This window comes from Lissotriton helveticus, chromosome 10 (genome assembly GCF_964261635.1).
Source record: "Lissotriton helveticus chromosome 10, aLisHel1.1, whole genome shotgun sequence".
Lineage (NCBI taxonomy): Eukaryota > Metazoa > Chordata > Amphibia > Caudata > Salamandridae > Lissotriton > Lissotriton helveticus.
This window is the reverse complement of record NC_136071.1, coordinates 613,323,184-613,346,833: the sequence shown is the minus strand read 5'-3', so window position 1 is coordinate 613,346,833 and position 23,650 is coordinate 613,323,184. Positions and strand designations below refer to the sequence as shown.

Sequence of the window (23,650 nt, the reverse complement as noted above, 5' to 3'; positions counted from 1 at the left end):
AGCGTTACCCCCTTCACAACCTCATAGATCATCTTTAAACATGAATTTCTCTAAAACGGCTGAACAAACTTCCACCAAATAACAAAAAGCATGCTTTCTGAGTAAAGTCTAAACTTTTTGCTAGATTTGGTGTAATTCCTTTCAGCATTTTTTTCTATATAGAGAGCAATGTTTCCCATGAGAACTGACAATGGAAATTACACTTTTGGGATAACCTTTTCTCAGCCTCTCTAAATGGATCAGCATGAAACTTTCCATGAAAAAGCCAAAGTGGATTAACTTTTTTTGCAAAGTTTGTGCAGATTCATCAAACAGCTCAAAAGGTAATAAAGAAATATATCATATTTTTTAATATGGAAACTTTGACCATACTTTAAGTCCACAGTGGTGACCATCATCATCTGATATTATGTGATCCTGAATATGCATGTCTTTACCATAGAGTGAGATTCCAATTGGCTATTTATTGGGAGCAAATAAAGTTTTGCCTTTTAAAGAGTAAATAAAAAACTGCTGCCTCTTCAGCATCATGTGTTTTGACCAGCAAACTTAGGAAACCACCTTACTGTCCTCCCATTAGATAATTTGTATTATCTGATTATCTAATTTGATAGTGTTGTATGTTTTGATTGTATAGTCACTATTTATGGAAATGTAAAGCATTCCTCTTGTGGGCCATAATACCACTAAAACCTTAGACTTGCCTAACATACATATAATTTACATGTTCAATACATTATCAAATAACACAACTTAACTTACCTCCAGTAGGTTGATGGCATGACCCATTGCATGGACCGTCAAATTAACCATAGCTGATCGTGGGATAAATGATGCTGGAGTAAACACCAATGATCCCTCTATGTTGGCACCACCAGTCTCTGAAACACCAGAATGTAAAATTAACATACCATATCACAAAGAGAATGACACCGATGACCAAAGATTTTTCTGACAGATAAGAAACTTACAGCAACAAAAAGTTGGAATGTATGGAATTATAGTTTACTCATATCTCACAAAGTCAAACTAAGGCCCAGTTTGTGCATATATAAGTAAAAAACAGTTTTGCAATGCATTCTATTGTTGTGTGTATTATGGATAGTGATATTGAAATACCACATAATATAATATAAACATAAGATACAATAATGCAAGATACTTAACAGAACATAAAGTGAAAATTTCAAATAAGCATTATACAGTAGGTGCACTAAGCAGAGTGCCAAGCACAATCAATATATTTATTTTTTTCACAAAAAGTAATGGTTTTTGATGACCATTCAATGTTTTTATTTAATGTACTATACAATACCAACCACCTAAAATGTAAGCACTCTGGATGTGTGTAAGATGTGGTGCTATGACTGGGAAACACAAATATTAAGATCAAAAACTTTGCACATTTGAAAACATTCTAAATTAACATATGTTTCTAACCGTGCAAATACATATTGAAGCATTGTGTACATTTTGCACATAAAGGGCTGATGTTCCAAAAGACATGGTAGCATAGTAGTGAATGTAAAGTGAATTTTCATTGTCTGCAAAAAACTGATTACCCACGGGGCAAGTCAGGTAGAGACAGGACCAGTCCTCGATTGCAGATGAAGAGCTTGCAATTTAAGTAAGCTCATTCACAAATATCATAGGAGCTGGCATTCTCCTTCCTGCTCTCTAATCAGCCAAGTGGATATGACTACGGTTCCTGCTCCGGTGAGTAGGCTCCTGAGCTTTCACCCATGGTACCATAGGAGGGACCATACATATTCATGCTTACACTTAAATGGGTTAAGGGTGTCAATTGATTTGTGTACTCCACCATTAATACATTTGAATGTTGGGTGAGGAACATGTTTTGCAATGGGACAGGAAACATTTATGTCCAGCCTTGCATTGTTCCTTCCCATGCAGCAACCATGCTTCTAGTCAGGACTGTTGTAAGGGAGCAGGATTGATACATCCCATTTTGTATCCACCAACATTCTTTTTGATTATTAACATGTGGTAAATGCCCTCACATAGTGAGGAAAATGGGTGGAAGTCACCATTTAGATGTATTTATTTATTCATTTAAGAGTTTTTGTAAGTTCCAAAACAATAACTCCTAAGGTTTTCATCAGAAGAAATAAGCAAGAGAGAACTATCACATCTTCATTGTTTGTCCAAAAGTTTACATCGATGGTGTCAGTTAAATAATCATTTTAGCAAGGATAATATTTTTTTTCTAAAATCAAGTCTGTGGCTTTTGAATAAAAGTTGAAACCATTTTGATAGGTTCATCACATGGAGTTATGGGGTTGTAATGACACGAGGTCGGATTCAATTCGTATCACGAAACATAAGGGTTGCATATCCATGCCACTATGTGGAATAATTTTAATCTAGGACACTTTACAAATATGCAATTAAAGGAAAAATCAATGTATCAAGAAAAGTGGCTTGTTGTGGTACCTGAGCGGAAGGTGACATCTGAATATGAGGAATATTTCCAAGTTTCCCAGTCAAACTCTTTACTTAATATTTCATCTGGAAGAGAATCTCGAATATACTGTTTCATTGGGTCATCAGATTCTAAGAGCTGGGACAAATGACTCCATACAAAGGAACCCACTGAAAAAAGAAACAGAAAGTTACACTGCAAATTATGTGTCAATTCCATCCTTCAACTGAGTATCAAGAAATCAGTGATTGCATCGAAGTCTCACTAGGAAGCTGGCAACCGAAACATTTTTAGTGAAATAGTTTTGACTACAACTAAAGAGCTAAGAAGAGACTCGATACATTACTATGCATCATGTGGCCATGTTAACTTCAAAAGAAAAAGACTTAGGAGTGTATTAATAAAGAAAAGAGTAACTGCACATACCATGAATGTGCTTGGGATTCACATAAGTTCCATGATTGCAAACGGAAATTAAAGAATGTAATAGGTGTCATGGGTACACTGAAGCCTATAGCATTGAAAAATAATCTGCCAGTTTGTAGTTACATTGAAGATGCTAATATTTTTGTTTCATTTTCTTACCAGTAAATATCTGTACATGTGAAAATAACTTTCCTGGCACACCAGACATTTGCAGTATTTCCCACCTTTTCCCACCCAAAATCACATAAAATTTTCCTAGTAGATTTATGCCTTTTTCAAGGGTGGAAAAAGTCAGGCAAAATGAATCTGAGCCTGTGTAATTATTTCAATGGTTTTGAATGACCACACCTGCCCCTATCCTCTCGCTTTTCCTACCCACAACCATATGACTTGGAAACATCTGCCATTCTTTAAATTTCCAGTAAAAAGGTGAAATTTACAGTTAGAAATGCCAAGAGTCACCATTCCATCAATCTATATTTGCTCATTTCTGATTGGAAACTCCACTTTCTTTAGTTGCCGTTTAGGCACATTGATTTCTTTGTGAATTGGCATCATGCTTGTATTTTAAACTAAACCAGGTAGAACAATTTCAGATTAACTTTAAACTACATGAATTCCCACAATATTATATTATTAGCAAGCCTAGGCCATTTCATTTAGGAAGTATGAAACAAACATTTGGCCACATAATTAACCCCTTCCATGCTCATGACGGAACGGTTCCGTCATGAGCGTCGGTTGGCCTGTGCTCATGACGGAACCGTTCCGTCATGGTTCCATAAGCCCAATGGAACGTTCAGCACAGCGCAGGAATCTGCGCCGCGCTGAAGCGGTTAAATGATGTTCTTAGTGGACCTTTCCCGAAGAAGCGGCACCAGTTTCTGATTGTTTTATAAACGGATTACAGGCACATAGATGTGCCCATCTAAAATGAAAATCAAAATGGAAGTTCAAAAAAGAACTGTTGCAAGATGCCTCAAGTGAAATTGGATGTAAGAGGGGGGATGCGCGAGCGCGTCAATCAAGATGGCCACCATCGTCGGAGCTCCGTGAATTCACGGGCCCGATTTTTCGAAAAACAACGAATTTTGTGTCACGAAGTCGGCGCAAATAACTGCGCTTACCTGAGGAAGTGGATTTTCACATCTGTGGCGATTTTCGAGCAGTTTTAATCAGCGGAAGCCTGCTTTCTAGCCTCCTGGTTCCTGCTCCCAGCCTTGCCTGAAGGTATTGACTGCTTTGAGTGCCTAGGGGGCGGAGTGTGTCCTTAGGAAAGGGCCTGGCTTGGGCCTAGCCACGCCCACAGCCCAACATAGCTGCTGCACCAGTGGTTTTACAGTGTATTTCCACTGGTTTTTTTTTCTCTTTTCACCTCATTTTATTATATTTGAGGATTATTTTCAGCAGTTGTGGTTCTTTTTTCATCTAATTGTGATTTTTTTCACCATAAAATGGAGACTAAAACTCCAGTCAATAATAAAAGATGACAACAAGTCTCTCCTCCTCCAGTCAAGTCCAAGGTGGTAGAGTCATCTGAACCTTCACTATCCTTAATTTTAGAAGAAATTCAAGCTTTGCGTCTTAGTACTGATAATATTGCTTCAGAAGTTAAAAGTGTGTGCAAAGATATGGCTTAATTATCAATGAAAATTTCTGATAACTCCATTAAAATTCAAGATAACAAAAGTAAAGTGGACGCTTTTGCTCCTTTAGTGGCTAAAATAATGCCTATGCATACCCAGCTTTTGGACATGGAAAATAGAAATAGGCAGTACAATCTTCGCATTTTTAATTTGCCGGAAGAAGTTGAGGGTTCTAATTGCAGGCTATATCTGGAATCTCTGCTTCCTGGTCTTTTGAATATCAAGTTCCCAGAAAAATTTGAAGTGGATAAAGCTCACAGAATCCCTTCTCATCGTAACGCACGTCATTCTAAACCTCGGCAAATGATTTTCAAAGTACTGCGTCATCACCACCTTGTCCTAATAAGGAAAGCCGCTAGAAAAATCCCCTCACTAATGGTGAATGGTAACAACATTTTTATTCACCAAGACTTTGCTAAGGAAACGGTTGCTATGCGTAAGGAGTTCTCAACTTATCGTCCACAACTCAGAAGCCTTGGTTTCAAATATGGACTATTTGATCCTTCCACGATGCGCATTTGGAAAGACAACTTCTCCAAATCTTTTCAACGACCTGAAGACCTGAAGCAATTTCTTGAACAGCAAATTCCACCGTCAATAGATACTCATGACCCTAATACTTGACTCTTTCTATTCAGAAATTAAATTACACATATTTGAATAATTCTTTATTTGCGGGCTTCAACGGTTATGGCCATGCTTGTAGAACGTGTGTGCGTTTCTATGTTTCTATTTATGTATCTTGTTTGTTCCTTTCTCCCTTTTTTCTTTTCTTCCTGTTTTATTATCTACTGTAGAGTTACTATTTTCATTCCTATTTCCCTTATGCTTTTCTTCACTTCTTCTTGTATCGGTACTGTTTTTCTCTACTTTCTTACTCAAAATGGCTAATGTTCATAATATTAAAGTTGTTTCTCTTAATGTTAAAGGTTTGCGACATCCAGTCTCATATTGAGACTCATATTGATGATAAGATATTACAGTATATGAAGAAAAAGTGGGTAGGCACTATTATTTCTTCTCCTGCTATTGGAAAGAAAAATGGGGTTGCCATTTTCTTTGCAAAATAATTGCATTGTCAAGTTTTAAGCAAAATTTCTGATTCTGAGGGCAGGTATATATTAGCTAAAATTAAAATACATGACTCTACACTATTTTTACTTAATATTTATGGCCCCACGGCAGATGATCCCACTTTCTGGTCTACTATCACCACTGAAGTTTTAAAATTGGGTAACATTCCACTGATTGTTGGAGGTGATTTTAACGTTATTGCGGATCCTTTGTTGGATAGATTATCTACAACTAGATTTCGTCCTCATAAGGTTTTTCATGCCTTTAAATCTTTAATTCACACTACCAAATTAGCGGATATTTGGCGCCTACATTATCCTACTGAAAAATGTTATTCCTTTTTCTCCAATCCCCACAATTCCCACTCCAGAATAGATTATTTTTTTAATTTCTCCGTCTCTCACTCAAGCTGCAACCAATCCAGTTATTGGTACTATAGATATCTCAGATCATGCTTTAATTTCTTTCAATCTGAATATCTCGTCCAATTTTATTAAACAAACCAGATGGCGCATGAATTCTGATATTGCTCTTAATGAACGTAATAAACCTAAATTATTGCAAGCTATTCAGGACTATTTTTTGTTCAATCCTGAAAATTCTACTACTGTGGTTAATAGATGGGATGCATTCAAAGCTTATATTAGAGGATCCACAATTTCTATTATGGCTCATGAGAATAAACTGTTTAACACTAATATTAAAAACCTTGAAAAACAAATAGCAAAGTATGAAAGATTATTTATTTCGTCCAATAATCCCCAATATAAAATTAAGTTACAAAAACTTAGATATGAATTTAATTCTATACTCAGTAGAAGAGCTGGAATTCAACTTGCGAAATCAAATGCTAAATTCCGTTTTAATTCCAATAGGTCAGGGAAGCTTCTTGCTAATTATTTACGCATTAAAAGAGATAAAACGCAGATTACTTCTATTCGTACCCCTCAAGGCAAGATTGCGCTGTCCCACAATGATATTGTTAAAGAAGTCCTAGATTTTTACTCAAATTTATACAACAAGCCAGATCCTTGTGATTATTCTTTAATTGACACTTTTTTAAACAACTGTGATTTACCCCAAATTTCCCCTTCTGCTAGACTTGGATTAGAATCTCCCATCACCAATGAAGAAATTTTGAAAGCCATTAAATCACTTCAAAAAAATAAGTCCCCAGGCCCTGATGGTATCCCGGCTGAATTTTATAAAGAATTCCAAGCTCCCTTTTTGCCTTATTTATTTCAACTCTTTTCGTACTTTGGTTCCTCTGGAACCATTTCAGGCTCTTTTGCTGATGCTTTAATTATTATTCTCCCCAAACCTGATAAAGACCCTACCCTAGTCTCTAATTATCGTCCTATCTCCTTAATAAATCAAGATTGTAAATTATATGCCAAAATCGTTGCCTCTAGATTAGCTCCTATTCTTCATTCTATTATTCATCGTGATCAATCAGGATTCATGAAATATAGATACTCAGCTAATAACACAAGATCCTTACTCCATGTTATCGAACAGAGCCCAACCCTTTCGGCCCCTGCTAGGGTGATGGCTTTAGATGCAGAAAAAGCCTTTGATAAAATTCACTGGCAATTTTTATTTAAAACTTTATTATCATTTAATTTTGGTCCCTCTTTTATTCGTATGATATCCACATTATATTTTGCTCCCACTGCTCGCTTATTTATTAATGGCCAAATTTCTACACAATTTTCCCTTTTTAGAGGCACACGACAGGGTTGCCCCCTTTCTCCACTTTTATTTTTGTTAGGAATTGAACCTTTTCTTAACCATATACGTAATTGTGCAGATATTCAAGGTATTACAATAAAAAATGTCACTATTAAAACCTTAGCCTATGCAGATGACGTATTATTATTTATTAGTAATCAAATTTCCTCTGTTCCATTTTTATTACATATCATTTCCCAATATTCTGTAGTCTCGGGTTACAAACTTAATGTTAGTAAAACTGAATTTTTCCCTTTAAATGTTCTTTGTACACCTGATATGTTGCCTGTCTCAGATATTATTTGGCAAAAAAACAAACTAAAATATTTGGGTATTTTATTGTCTTCATCCTTGCCTTCCACGTTAAAATTAAATAGTGATTTTATCTTAGATTATGTCAAAACTAAAACTTCCAGATGGTCTTCTCTCCATCTCACTTGGTGGGGGAGAATGGAATCTATAAAAATGATCATTGCGCCTAAAATTTTTTACTCCCTTGCTATGGTCCCCACTCAATTTCCACTAAAGTTCTACAAAGATGTAGATAAATTATTATCTAAATTTCTTTGGAACAATAAACCCCCTCGAATTGCTTACAAAAAATTAAAAATGCTTACATCTAATGCTGGGTTTGGTCTTCCTGACTTTTTCTTGTATCACAAAGCATTCATATTGAAACAAAGTTCATTATGGTTTACTGCTTCCCCACTAATTAAACCTCCTATTTGGTTTGAAATAGAAAAATCACTTATTGCTCCTTTCCCACTACCATCTTTGCTTACAATGTCTCATAAATCTACTGTTGCACATCAGTCGTCCATAATTAAATCTTCAAGATTAATACTTAATGATTTAGACTCTAACTTTGCTTCTCCCTTAGATTCTACGTTAGATTTATCATTATGGCATAGTGCTATTATCAAATTGAATAGAAATCTGAATTATTGGAGTTCATGGATTAACTCAGGAATATTCTACCTCAAAGATATTTTTTGTGATGATGCTTTTATTCCTTTTGACACATTGAAATCAAATTTTGCATTATCTAATACTGATTTGGTTAAATATCAACTTTTATGCAACTCCATTTTGGACTCATTTCCAACTGGTATTCCTTCTACAATTGCAACTGATTTATCAATTTATCTTCATGCTGTTTCTAAATCTTCAAATGTTGTTTCTATTCTATACAAGAAATTTGCTGTTTCCATAGGTTCCAATATTACTATGATTTCAACGTTCTGGAACAATGAACTCTCCATTTCCCTATCTAATGACTCATGGAAAAATATTTGGCTCAATAGCATTTCTGGTTGGTTACCAGTGTCTCTCTATCAGACAAATGCATATATTTTGTTTAATTCCTTATGGTCTCCACTGCGTTTGCATCGTGCTAAATTACTTACGTCAGATATTTGTTGGCACTGTAAGATATGTACTGGTTCCTTAAGTCACATATTATTTGATTGCTCTATAATTTCAAAATTTTGGACTGAAGTTTGGAATTGTTAATATGTAAATCAGTTGTACTTACACATCCTCTTAAGGATTCTGAAGCAAAGTTGTTTAATTTTTTAATGGCTACTGCTTTAAAATCAGTCACTTTTTGCTGGAAAGACGCTTCTTCTCTTTCAGTACATGCCTGGTGGTCGTGGATTATCTTTACAAGAAGAGGTGCTCAATTATCATTATATGGTCTTACTCATAATTCGGTTTCTTATCATTCTTTCTGGTCACCTATAGATTCATATTTAATGTTATAATTATAATGTTTACTATTATTCTACTTATTTTCATAATATTTGCATACTCAATATTTATATGTTAATAGTCACTCTATAAGATGATATATTAAGTACTTTCCCTCTATCCCCTTCCCCCCTTCATCACCGTAAATTTTTATTTCTCCCTTGATTGACTAGTATTTTGTTTTTGCTATTGATTCATGGTCATTGATTAAGAAATTGTTTTACTCAAATTACTTAAATCTCATTACGCATGTATATACTTTTTGTATTGTCCATCTCTGTTACTTTTTTCGAAAATTCAATAAAATTATTCTGAACATAAAAGAAAAAAAAGACAGTGGATGTAAGAAAGAGAATAGAGGTACAAAAAGGTTCTATTCTAATAGTTGAGTCTAGCCATCACATAGATGTTTAACTTTAACACAGAGGCAAACAAAAGAAAATAAGTAGGCATCCTGATCTGAAACAGCTCTTGGTCACTACGAAGATTTGGGGTAGAAATGAGAAGTCATAATGAATAAGATTATAAACGTTCTTTATCAAAGCTGGAGAGAGAATGTGGCCTAACGGCTAGGGCGGTGGACCTCGGAGCTGGGAAACTGAGTTCAAGTCTCGGCAGGGACGCTAAACATTCTGTGATTCAGTGCAAATCCCTTATTCTCCTGTGCCTAACAAAAAACTAATGGGTCTGTTTGTAACATAACTGGTGCTCACGTAAAGTGCTCTGATACATCCGGGTCTAGTACGCGCTATATAAAACTCCACAAACAAAAAATGCAGATTTATGGCACATTCCAGCGGAGGAAGGATGAAGTATGATGTACCACAGAAGAAATCCATGTTGAGTCAGACCCTTAGGACAGTGATGTGGGGACACCTAACAAGTGCACAACTTCCTAAGCTGAAGAGGAATAGTGAGTTTCCAGCACACATGAAGAAATTAACTATGTTATAGGAATGGAGAAGGGCAGTTAAATAGCAGAATCTGTTTTAAAAAAAAAATAGGGGAATATGATAGCTTTCTGAGGAACTCTCCTATAACTTCTATAGGTGTAGACTGAATGGGTCTCAGGGTTAATAACTGAAGTCAAGAGGATAAAAAAAGAGGTTATCCTATTGAGATCCACATCTGAGATTCCAGACTCAAAGAGTTATTTGAAAATTATGATTAGCAGTTGAAAGATCCAAATAGGAAAAGTGTTTTAGCATCAACATTTCCCACCTTAAGTCTGAGACCGTCAAATACCACTAAAGTTACACACTCAGTCAGTCAGTCAGTCAGATACTTTTATTCGATAACTTAAGATCATAAAAAAACACAGGTACAATTATTACACATTTGTGCAAATCCGGCATACGTTACATAATGGTTATTACACAATAAAAATTCCACACATATATGTACATTAAAATTTCCTTATAGATCCTTCTTAATACTGTGTATAAAAGTAACTTAACAATTCTATATATAATCAACTTAAAATAAACCACACATATATTCATAAACAAACTATAGCCCCCGTATGACTTACTCTTTTCTTAATCTTATTAATCCGCTCTGCTGCCACTAAAAAATTTGCGACATGAAATGTAATCCGTGCACTACTCAATATTTGCAAATAAAGATGTGCAGGCCTAACCTGCACAAACCCTGCTTCCCTTAACACAGGTAACAAGTACTTTTTCCCGATCCCTGCGTAATACTCGCAAAACATGACAAAAGTATCTTGTATGGAGAAATTGTCGCACTTACAGGGGTCGGCGTTATCTAGTGTTCCCCATTTAGGGAAATCACCCAGTGTGAGGTGAATTATATTAAATCGGAATCTTGTTAGTAAATACCGATGGAAAGGGCGTGTTACTAACTTCAGATAAGGCTCAATACCAGGTGAGCTCACTAAACCAAAGTTCACTCTTACCATAGGTTTTCTCAACTCTAGTTCCTCCCTTTGAGTTGTAAGAAGGGGTTGTAAGAAGGTTTACCATGACGGTTTTAATCAGATCTATGTCTTCTTTCTTTACATTTTCAGGGGCCAGAAAAAGCCCAGGTCGTCCAAGTTTTTTAAATGTAGTTTCAATGTATGCCAGCAACGGAATTTTACCAGCATTATCTAGAGCTTGACAATCTTTTAGGATCATATGGTTCAGTGAGATCTCCTGGTTAAGCCAGGTCTTAAGCCAACATGTCAGCGGGGCTATTTTCAGTGTGTCAGAGACATAACCCAATCCCATCTCCGCGTGGATCGGAAAAGTAGGAGTAGACTGCGGTACAGATAATAAGGTTCTTAGAAATGTATTTTCTTCCACTTGAATATAATGATCTTGTGAGCTATACCCCCAGATCTCTGAGCCATACGTCGCTATTGCTAGACACTTGGCCTTGTACACCTTCAAGATAGCTTCCGTGGGTCTGGTCCCTAGTCGTTTTGTAAAGCCCATGAGGGCGGAGGTAGATCTAGCAAATACATTTCTTTTGTGTTTCAGTTGTGGACCTCAGGAGCCTTTATCATCAAATAGGAGCCCTAGATAGGTAAAAATGGGACCCTTTTAACCTCATCTCTACCACAGAAAAAGGTTTTCATTTTTTTCTTTCTGCTTTGTTCCCCCACTATCATTACATGGGATTTTTTAGCATTTATTTTCAGATCTAATGACTCCATAAATTTGCCGAACATATCCAGCAATTTATTTAACCACTTGGATGCTAATGACAAGGGTAACTCGTCATGGAGTTTCCATTGATTTCAATGGAAATTACATTTAATCCCTTCCAGTGCCTTAGCATCCAAGTGGTTAATCCAACACCAGTGCGAGCCAATAAAACAGTGTCATTTGCGTAAAGAAGAACTGGAATAACAGTTTCTCCTACACGCGGGACGTCTAGTGTTGCTCCCTTCAAGGCGTGTTCTAATGCATTTATGTAGAGCGTAAAAAGGAGGGGTGTCAATATGCACCCCTGTCTGACCCCTCTTTCTGATTTAAAATAACTAGTGCATCTCCCTTCCTGGGTGACTCTAACAGTGGCTAATAGGCCGCAGTGAAGGTCAGCTAAAAATTTAACTAAAGCAGGATCAATGCCTATGTTCAGTAAAATTTGCCACAGCTTCGACCTGTTTACCAGGCTTGAAAGCTGTTGAGAGATCCATAAACCCCATATAGAGGGATCCCTTTTTAGCTATAGTGTATTTGCTAATAAGGAGCTGCAAATTAAGACATTGATTTAATGTACTTCTTTTAGATCTAAAACCGTACTGGGCATTAGAGAAGACCCCTCTCCCCTCTAACCACTCTGTCATTTTCACCAGAATTCTGTCATTTTCACCAGTTACACACTCATTCACACTGGAAACCATTCCATGTGGATTCAAGATGGAATTTTGTTAAGGATACTGTTAGGGTTATTATAACCCTGTTTGCTCCATGAGTTTGTCTGTGTTACTTAAGAGAGAAATATGGTAGAAAGACAATACAGCAGTTCTCCAATGATCAGATAGTTTGATACCTGCACTAGCTTTGTAGGACATATGTCTTAGAGGCTGTGGATACCTTTGTTGATGACCAGAATGACAATCAGCAGGAGAAGGAGGGTGACAGGGAACATAAAAGTGACAGTGTGGACAAGGGGCTTCTGTGATGAAGATATATGTCAAAGCTCTCAGATTCAATCATACTTATTTTTTGTACTTTCAAGGCTCTTAAACATAATAATTTACAGTTTTGTTAATGCTTTCACCGGGGAGGATGAGGCAAATGGAGAAAAGAACTCACTAACGAAGGTACATTTTAAAGAGGTAAAGATCCTTTTGAAAATATATGCCAGTTGATTTCACATGCTTGAATAGTGACGCTGGAGGGGAGAGGTACTGGAAGCATATGAAGGCATAGTCCAGGGGGGAGGTTAGTAAATTCTTGATGGTTGCTACCAATAGCAAACAGGAGTCACAATACCCAAAATGGTTCGACAGGGAATGTTTATGAACCTTGCACCATTTGAAGGTAGCCTTGAAGCAGCCCCAGAGGGATGGGCAACTGATTAGAAATTGCAGGAGAGCCTATAAGGCTGCCCAAAAGGAGTGCAAATACAAGTTACAGGAGGCTGCCTGGGAAGAGCTTTGTCGAGCCTGTGACACAGGGGATAGTGGCCTTTTTTGGAGTGTTGTAAACAGGCCTTGTTTCTCGGAGGATACTGGCCTGCTGTTATGTCACAACATCTCAGAGCAACAGTGGGTGGCTCATTTTGAGGGTATCTATAACCATGAGGAGGGGGTGGGCGGCAAAACCCCTGGGACACCGGCCAAAACCGGCAACCGAGTGGTCTTGACCCTAGGTGAAATCCAAGATGGAATCCTTCCTCTGATCAGAAACAAGGCCCCTGGCCTCGATAGTTTACCCCCGGAAGTGTTAAGCTAATATTGAGGTTTGGGCCCGCTATTAACCCAGGTTTTAAATGCTGCTGCACAGGAGGGGTTGCAACCCTCGTGGTCTACTGCCTTGATCGTCCCAATATTCAAGAAGGGGGACAAAGAGAACCCACAATGCTGTTGGCCAATCTTACTCTTGGATGCCATGATCAAGGTTTTAGGGAGGGCGGTTTTAAATAGCCTGTCTGACTGGGAGGAAGATAATAACTTCTTCAGTGACGTCCAGTATGGATTTAGGGAAGGGAGGTCGAAAGCCGACCAATGCCTCCACCTCCATCTGATTAGCAATAAATACACAGTGGCTCAGTCTGACTCCCTACATCTTGCGTAAATGGACTTGACGTCCGCCTTTGACAAGGTGAATCGAGTCCAACTGTGGGCAATGCTTAGTGAGCTGGGGGCCGATTCTAGTATTGTGGCACTATTATCTGATCTGCACTCAATGACCTCAGCCTAAGTGCGCTTTTCTCAAAGAGAAGCTTGCTCCCGTTCATTTTCATCTGGCTGTGGGGTTCGCCAGGGTTGCATACTCGCACCCTTTTTATTTACTTTGCATGCAAATGAGTTAGAGTCTGCGCTCCTATCAGTATCGGCGACTGTGCCAATATTAAGAACAGATTTCTCCTTGTCTTGTTATATGCGGACGATGCAGTCCTGATGACTCGGACCGCACAGGAGTTAGATTTACTACTAGCCAAATATGTGTCTTTCATGAGACTCCTGGACCTCTCTGTCAATTTTTCAAAGTCTCATGTAATGGTAGTTGACCACAAAATCACTAGAAGTAAGACCTTTAAGGTACCAAACCCTGTCTAAATTCAATGCCTTCTCTTATATGGGAGTTCTATTTGATGCCAAAAATTGCTGGAAACCACTGGTGGAGGCTAAAATATCAGAGTCTGTTAAAACCATGGGGGCTGTTTTTAGTTTTGTACAGAGCCTTTTCTCCAGGGCACCTATGGACCTTTTAAAAATGTACCAAACTAAGTGTATTGCACAGCTGCGATATGGGAGCGAGGTCTGGGAATATACTAAGGTGGATCGGATCCAGGTAATGGAGAACAATTTCCTGCGCAAGCTGGTCCAGGTCCCCCAGTCCACCCCGGCTTTTTCTGTGCACGCGGAACTGGGGCTTGATTATGTCTCGGACCTAGTCACCCTAAGTCCGCTAATGTGCTGGATTAAGATCTGGAGGAGGGAGGACCTGAAATTAAGCAGGCTGATTCTTGAGGACTGTTTATCTCTGGACTGGGCATTGAGTATCCCATGGTTAGCTCACGTTAAGTCTTCCATTTTTTCTTTAGGTAGGCCTGACACTTTTCTGAATCCAACTTCTCTCTCCGCCCTTGAGCTGGGGAGTGTTAAAGATTGTTTCTGGAACGCTCCCATATGGAAAGAGAAAGCCTAGAACTCCAGAAGTCAGCAGTTAGGGGCCATATGCTTCTAAAAACCGTACTGGGTTTGAGCCATACCTGGATCTGGTTCGCTCACAGGATGATAGCTTTTTATTGGGCAGGTTCAGATTTAATCAATTGCATAATTTCTGGCTTCCCCGCGTGGGTGGGTTCGGCTGGAGGGAAGGGAATCCTGGGGCTGCGTTGTGTCTCCACAGGATTTGCTCCACTTTACAATGTTTTGTTCTTATTACAGTTGGCAGAGGAAGCACATTTTAATCCCTCTGCTTAAATCATTGCACTTTAAACAAGTCAGGCCTACCTTGCTATATTCACAGATGCTGACCACGGTCCAGGTAATTTTTACTGTTTTATCTTTTTTATGGGCTGTCTGGGCGTCAAGGGAATTGAGACTTGATTAACTGCGTTATGTGTTTCCTGTTTTTATAAGCAACTGTATTGCTTGTCTTTGTTTTCATCTTATGAATTCGGTTTTATTATATGGATTTGCACTCTTTTATGGTGATTTGATTTACTGAATAAAGATATATTATTGAGTGATTGATTTCACATTCTAACTAATAGTTGGTTGCTGGATCATAATTATAGAATTTTTTTCTAAGTGCTTTCAAGATGATGACGCAAACCTCTTTAATGTTTCAGCAGTTTTACTTTCAATATATATTACTTTAATGGCAATAATTTCACCTGGAACACTTATGAACAGTAAGTGGCATCAAGGCAAATAGATGGGTCATTGTCAAAAATATAAGTTTAATTAAAAGTTGAATTTCCTGTAGCAGAGGGTACGGCAATATTTAGAACATAGGGGCTCATTATGATGGCGGGCAGACATCAGTCTGCCGCCCATCATAGCGGTGCTTGGACTGCCCGCCAGACATGCGGCGGTCCCACCAGTGCAATTAAGATGCGCCCGCCATAGTGGCCTTACAACATTGCGGACGGTGCCCGTCCGCACGGTGCCCGTCAGCAATGTTGAAAGGTCATGCTGAACATTTCGTGGCATGCACCACGCGGTGCATGCCACGCAGTGCAGGGAAATGCAGGGGGGGTACAATGGGTACCCCCAGTGCTCTCCACCCACACACAGAGGGGGGCCGCAACGGGCCCCTAAATCCAGTCTCTGCCTGTGTTTTTGAGGCGGGATATCCGCCGCAAAAAGACAGGCGGACAGGGATACCGTAATTCCTACAGCACCGCCGCAATGTTGCCCTGGTTCCAGGTTCTGCAAGGCGGGCAGAAAAGGACTGCCTTGCGGAACCATAGCGTACGGACTTTCCGTCCGCAGCGGAAACATTCGGATTCCCACCGCCATCATTATTTGGCTGAGGGAATTTTCTGTATGATGGCGGTCCTTCTGCCATCATAATGAGCCCCATAGTTTCCATGGTCTGCTCAATAAAAAATGTTTGGTTCTGGTGGTAGGGTCACCTTTGTGCTTAACAATCTTCATTTGGAAATGTAATACTATGAAGATATAACAAACTCAAAGGAAAGGGAAACTCCGCCCTGCTCCAGTCACCACAGTAAAAAAAATAGACCCAATATGTAGCCTGTAAGGTGGATGGGGCTATTTTCACATTGCTCTTTAACCAGAGTTGCATACTGTCTGTCAATAGATTAATAAAGATAAACAACATGCTTGTCTAGACAGACATTAAGAACCTTATCAGAGGCACCATTTTATGGACAAAGGCCATCAAGGTGAAACTTCACAATGGCAGTTGTAGGCTTTAAGGGTCTTCAGAGAAGCAAAATGTAGAGTAGCACTTGTAAAATGATACAATGGAATGGTTAGAAGGCCTGTCCTTCTAACCATGCGCTATACACTCCCTAATCAAAATTTCCCTATAACTAATAGTAATGGATCAATCCTACTTATTGGCTGGGTGTTGGAGAATCATTTCATACGTGGAGATGGTATGTTGCACGGAAAAGACACAAACAGGAATATTCACAAACTTCATTTTGTAGTACGGTATATAGTACTATAATAGTACTGCAAATGAACTACAAAATGCTATTCGCAAAATTATGAGTGAAGTTTCCAGCTCCACCTCTCTTATCTTTTTTGGTGCAGAGATCTCTGCCCCATCTGCAGGGTATCTTCACATTTATGTACATGTTTTAGAAGTAAATGTGGGAGGGATGGGGGAGTGGCTTAAAATGGGGAAAAGTCATTCATATAGGGGAAGAGAATAGGGAGGAGCAAGGAGGGGTTTAAGAAAGACTGGGGAGAGGCTTAGGGAGTGACACGCACACAGACACAAAAGAGTAAGTGCATTGATATATACAAACTGCCTTTCTAAAGTTACTACAGCCAAAAGGGATCCAAAACGATAATGAATTTCTCCCACTTCGTGCAAATGTAAGTTCGGCTCATTACGTTGCCAACAAGCAACACCATCCTGTAGAAATCAAAGTAGGTAGGTACTTAAAATTGAGTTATCCTAAATAGCTAAGAAGTATTTTTTAAATCTAACTCAATGTTAAAAAAAATTAGAAATAGTATACATCTAATATTTAATTATAACGTATTTTAATAACCATTTTTGATTTAAATATGAATGTAACAATACATTTTCTTAAATATAATTACATTATGTTTTTATTAATTCTATGCATCACTTATGATTGTTGCAAATTTTAAAAAACTGCTTTACTTTTGGTACGATTTTATTTTTTAATTGATACTTTAGAAAAATAATTACTCACAAGTGTAAATTAGCTTTATGAATAGCTTTGACATTTTTAATTCAGTCATGATTCAGAAATACAGAGAAAATCAAAAAAGAAGTCTAGGATGAGGTTAGAAATGTGATTTCAGGTTTTGACTGGATATGTAATTATGAAATCTCAGCATTTTTCTCTTTAAGAGGTGTGGGTGCTTAAAGCTATTGCGCCTTAAAGTAAGTTATGAATCAGCACTCAGATTTACTATAATTTTGAGCCTGGATTGCACCAATTTTGAGGGCTGCAAAATCGATGTCGGAATTTGCCAACCATGGCTGCAAAATCTATGTTTGAATTTACCAAGCCATGCAAATCACGATTTCCATGGCTTTGTGTGGGATTTTATCCCAAAAGTAACACAAGGCAGGCATTACCATGCATTGGGGAGTCGTTTCATAGGTGGAGCATGGGCATTTCTTTGCATCCACCCATGTATTTTGAAAGAAACCCATATTTACTGAACTCAGTAAACATGGGTTTGCGTCAAAATGATGCGCCTACCCGTGGTTGTCATAATGAGGAAAATACCCTTATTTTTCTTCATTGTTTCCTTTTTTTGCATATGTGCTCCATTCTGCAGTGCACTTACAAAGAGGAATAATCCTCTAAAAAAAAGTTCTTTCCATCATAAAATATAGTTCCAAGCTTTAATTTTGCTATATACTTATCTTGAAAATCTGTAGTTGTCAATGTACTTTAAAAGCTAGGTTTGGAACCTGGTCATCGTAATTATTTTCTGGTGCTGTTATGTATGCTAGTGTACAACAAAAGCACCATGCATACTTGGACTGGAAATCAATTAAAATACCGAGATTGTGCCGGTGTTATAATAAGAATGTGTAGGATGTGATGAGGAAGAGGGTGGTACTGTGTGTGGGATATACCATTATGTTTCCAAAATTGCATCTACTGACCATTTATCTCCTCAAAATTTCCTCCACCATTAACTCAATTGCTATTAGGTTATGTTTAAGTAACTGTTAACAGGGACCCATGATTAAACTAACTCCACTGTAATCTTTCGTATATATCTTAATGATGTTGAGCTACATGCAATTAAATTATATAAAGATACTTACAATTTAATAAGGTTAGAGTTGCAGTATCACAGTTTTAAATAAATTAAGTATTCTAGAGAATTTAGGATTTAATGAAATAGAAGAAAAAATCAATTTCCATTACCTGAATTAAAGATGTTTGTTATGCTTGGGTTAGCTTATTATTATAGTTAGTGTAAGCTTTCCATGCTTTAACAAATATTTGAATCTATTTAAATTAATTCAAATAATTAAAAGGAACACTAAACAGTGCTTAGAGATAGGTAAAGGATTAGGGGCAGACATAAAAGCATTTAGACACACGCAGGTCATACGCGCACTGGCCACGCACGTAATAAACAGCACAATATTTGAGACTTTTCGCTATTTTTTTTGTTAAATAGACTTTTCCCTATTTGAGGACAGAGTGCTAGATGAAACCCTGTTGTTAAAAGTTATTATCCAATTTATAGGAAAATAATATAGAACTCCCCAAATATATTAGCAAAACTAATGGCTGACTAAGAAACAGATGTCAGACCATTTGAGTAGGATGAGTAGGAGGAAGAACTGAGAGCCCTACCAGAAAGTGGCAGTAAGATCAGAGTTCAGACTGATACAACTACACATCCTACACAGGTCACACTGCACCTAAATAGCACTCCAAAGAATGGGAGCATTAGCAACAGCTAACAGTGAGAAAGGATGTGGGTAGAGAGGAGATTTGTACATACTGTGGTCAAGTGTAGAAGAGAAACAGTATTAGAATGAGGTATGGGAATATCTCAAGACTATGACAGGAGTACATAACAAAGACACAGCCAAAATATTCATGCTAAACATCCTGGGTGATAGTGGCCCGCCACAATACATCAAACTATTTGTGGTTCTTGTGTTGATCTTTGCAGCACGGAATACAACTAGGCGATGGAGGAAAGTGACCCACTATGCTTACATAACTGGAAGGAAGACATGGACTGGTGCAAGTTAGCTGAGAAACAAGTGTTTTGAGGGCAGAGGATGTCATAGGGAATAGGAAACATGTTGCATCCCTGGCAGCAATATAATAGAATGATAGCTAATGTATAGTGTGTGCATGGAAATGTTCTAGTTGAGATTCGGGAGGAGTACCACTGACTATGATCAGTCAAACATTAAGCCTAACAGGTTTCTGGTAAAAAGCAAGAACCCTATAGGGTCTCGAACTACTTTAATAGAGGTGACCAGTTTTTTGTTTCTTTATGCTATGAACTCAATAAAAATATACCTTTTAAAGGATTAGCATTAGAGTTAGAATAAAAAATAACTTGAATCACATACATTTAATTCACCTTAAACAATTATGCTATTAACATAAATTGTGATTGGCATTTCAATTACGGTTAGTGTAACCTGAATTGATGTTATGAATCTATAAAGAATTAGAAAGAGGTGGTGTAATGGTTTATGGTGAGTGAAATCATATTAATGTCAGTTGATGTATTTAATATAAATTAAATGTAATTAAATAGAAATAATCAGATGTTGATCAAAGAGTAGGAGTTACGTTACTAAAAACATTAGGGAACCGAAAAGAGTACATTATTTCGTTTTTTTCCAGAGTTTTATATAGCGCAAAATTGATCTGAAGGTGTCGGAGCACTTTACACGAGCACCAGTTGCGTTACATGAGGACACATTCATTTTTAGTAGGCATGGGGATATTGAGTGATTTGCGCAGAATCACAGGATGTTTCACGTCCCTGCCGAAACTCGAACCTGGTTCCCCAACTCCGAGGGTGACGGCACTAGCCGTTAGGCCAACTCCTCTCCCCTTTAATTCAAATAGTTAAATTTTCACATATCTACAAACTTATTTTTGATAAATGTTAGGGCTTGGACTCTGGTGAGCGAGCGAAACCCAGAACAAATAGAAAACCACCTACTAGACTGATGATAGCTCTAAAAGCCCCTATAAAAGGCAGACGTGTGCTAGATGAATACTGACAACATGTCAGGGACTAAAGGTGCTGAGGTGCAACAATATTTAAACAGTCATTTCAATACTAGATGTGAGCCTTTTAGAGCTAGACACAATGGCCCATATTTATCAAGGTTTTGAGTCGCCCTTGCACCACTCAAGGGGACACGAGGGCGACGAAAAACCTAAGTGAGAGTTATCAAGCTTAGCAAGGCCACCTTGCTTGTGCCTCCATGTTTTGATAAATCTAGAGTAACGCAATCCAGTGCAAATCTCTCCCTTGTTGCCCAGGGAAATGTTCCATGAGTGGAGCATGGGTGTTTCCACACATCCACCCATAGATTGTTGTGCTTTCCCAGATTTACCATTAGTGGTAGACCTGGGAATGCATTAAACTGCTACACCTCCCCAGCTAAGGCATAACAAGGAGAAATAGCTCTATTTCTCTTCATTGTTTCCTCCTTCCAGTGTACTGCATTCTGCGGCACACATACAAAGAGGAGAATGCCTCTCAGGGTTTTTTCGTGCACCTGCACAGCTGTATGAAGGATGGGAGTACAATTCCTACCAAAAGCAAATGCAGAAATAAATGAAGCCAAGAGCTCAATTTGTACTTGAGGGTCTCTCTGAGTATCCTGTAGCATTAGGCCACAGCAACAGTACAACTTTTCCGCACTGTGTCTTCTCACTGGAAAAACTCCTGCCTTCCCCTGTGCATCAGTCACGACATTATAAAATCCAGTTAGTATGATCATTACAGCAATTGGAACTATACTGCTATTAGGGCTACCACTGTTAGGTAGTTACCACATGTTTACTTAGAAGATAAAGGGCATAAATTATTCCTTCACCACTGCTTTGAGGTTATAAATATTCTGGATTTATTATTTGCTTCACCTTGACTAGATTTTTCATCACTTAGAACCTGTTGCACTTTCTTAAAGAGGTCTTCATTCGGGCACATCATTAAGGTATAGTATGTAGAAATTCTAACTTCAGTGTCTTCGCCGGGTGCCTGGTATAGCTGGAGTAATGCTTTACGCTGAAAGACAGAAGACAATGATTAACATTATACACTTGAGTGTATTCCTATAAGGGTATAAAAAGTAGACATGAAAACACCTCTATTAATTTTTCAAACCTATTTTTACGTGACTTCACAGTCCTACAGGAAATTAAACAATTTTCTAGAATCTTGGTGCCTGATACCTGTTCTAGATATGTGGTTACCCACTGCCAGCATATCCTCACATTTAGATCTAATCAATCACAACAGAATATAACCCTCTAACAGTGACCAACAGAATCAAATTCCATCAAATCTGTTCCCTGTATCTGTCAGAATGATACAGTCTTACAGTCTTGGCAGTCCGGGCTGGACTGTTCCCATAAGGCACAGGGTCAGACTGATTTGCATATAGCCATGTCTGAACTGGGGTGGCTGAGTGAACTAAAGAATGGTGATGGATTAAACCCAGATCAGTTGACTGGGGGTGAGTGTTTGATTTATACAAACGCTCCGTCCATCATCCCCTTTTGTATCGCTTTGTTCGCCCAAAGTGTGGCAGGGTATGCTCAGACGTGAGTCCCTTGTTCACTTGGCCACTGGCTTCAAGATAGCCTGGCTGATGAGGATTATGAATCCGAAACCGGTCCCAGGATGCTTGTTTCTGGTCCAGGGAAGACATGGCTTGGCAGTTCGTGCAGGACTGTTCCCATAAGGCACAGGGTCAGACTGATTTGCATATAGCCATGTCTGAACTGGGGTGGCTGAGTGAACTAAAGAATGGTGATGGATTAAACCCAGATCAGTTGACTGGGGGTGAGTGTTTGATTTATACAAACGCTCCGTCCATCATCCCCTTTTGTATCGCTTTGTTCGCCCTAAGTGTGGCAGGGTATGCTCAGACGTGAGTCCCTTGTTCACTTGGCCACTGGCTTCAAGATAGCCTGGCTGATGAGGATTATGAATCCGAAACCGGTCCCAGGATGCTTGTTTCAGGTCCAGGGAAGACATGGCTTGGCAGTTCGGGCTGGACTGTTCCCATAAGGCACAGGGTCAGACTGATTTGCATATAGCCATGTCTGAACTGGGGTGGCTGAGTGAACTAAAGAATGGTGATGGATTAAACCCAGATCAGTTGACTGGGGGTGAGTGTTTGATTTATACAAACGCTCCGTCCATCATCCCCTTTTGTATCGCTTTACAGTCTTAACCTCATCAGCGCGGCGCAGATTCCTGCGCTGTGCTGAACATTCTAATGAGCCAACGGGCTCATGACGGAACGGTTCCGTCATGAGCACAGCTCAACCGACGCTCATGACGGAACCGTTCCGTCATGAGCATCGATGGGGTTAAGGTGCAAACTAGGTACCAGACACAAAGTCATGCACCACAGCTGTAGAAATTCTAGAAAGCAATATCATTCAATTACCACAGAATTTGCAAAGCATGTAACAGAAGCTAAGAAGATCTTGAAAAACAAAAGGGCATGAATGGATCAAATCATATAATTATTTATTGTGTAGTTAATTAAAACCAAATAGAGTATGAACCAGTGGCAGCTCCTCCTCTAAGGGGAAAGAGCGTCACCCCACTGCCTTTAGCAGTGGAAAAAATGGAAAAATACAATATTAATAACTCATGTTATTATCATTTTATTTGTTCCTGCTGTAGCATCTCGGCAGGGCAGGGTAGGGCGTGTGGATCTGCTCTGCTCTCAGAGCAGGGTGAGGAGTGGTGGCACTATATAAGTGCGTCTGATGTTTGACCGGCCCTCGTGAGCCGGCCAAACATTCATGCACACTTTGCAAGTTCTCCATGCAGGCTGCATTACAGCCTGTGTGGAGAAGATGCCCAGGCCCCCATTCCCTGGCTGAGCGCGGAACCACGGCACTCAGAACAATCACAACGCTGCATTGCTGCGTTATGATTGGCTATAGGGAGCCTGGGAGCCCGGGTGCTTCCAGCTTCCTGTTTCCACAGAAGAAGCCAGGAAGAGGACGGAGGAGAAGC

The 23,650-nt window shown here is 38.8% G+C and overlaps 1 protein-coding gene across 1 annotated transcript in view; it reads right to left on the bottom strand.

Annotated features, from left to right (window-relative positions):
* Nucleotides 1–23,650, bottom strand: part of LOC144784068 (uncharacterized) — a 1,315,621-nt gene that overhangs the window by 838,505 nt on the left and 453,466 nt on the right. Inside the window, exons 13-15 of the mRNA XM_078662758.1 lie at nucleotides 21,532–21,676; nucleotides 2,455–2,613; nucleotides 763–881 (exon numbers count right to left, since the gene is read on the bottom strand). Coding sequence (XP_078518884.1) covers nucleotides 763–881; nucleotides 2,455–2,613; nucleotides 21,532–21,676 — 423 coding nt within the window. The remainder of the gene's footprint in view (nucleotides 1–762; nucleotides 882–2,454; nucleotides 2,614–21,531; nucleotides 21,677–23,650) is intronic.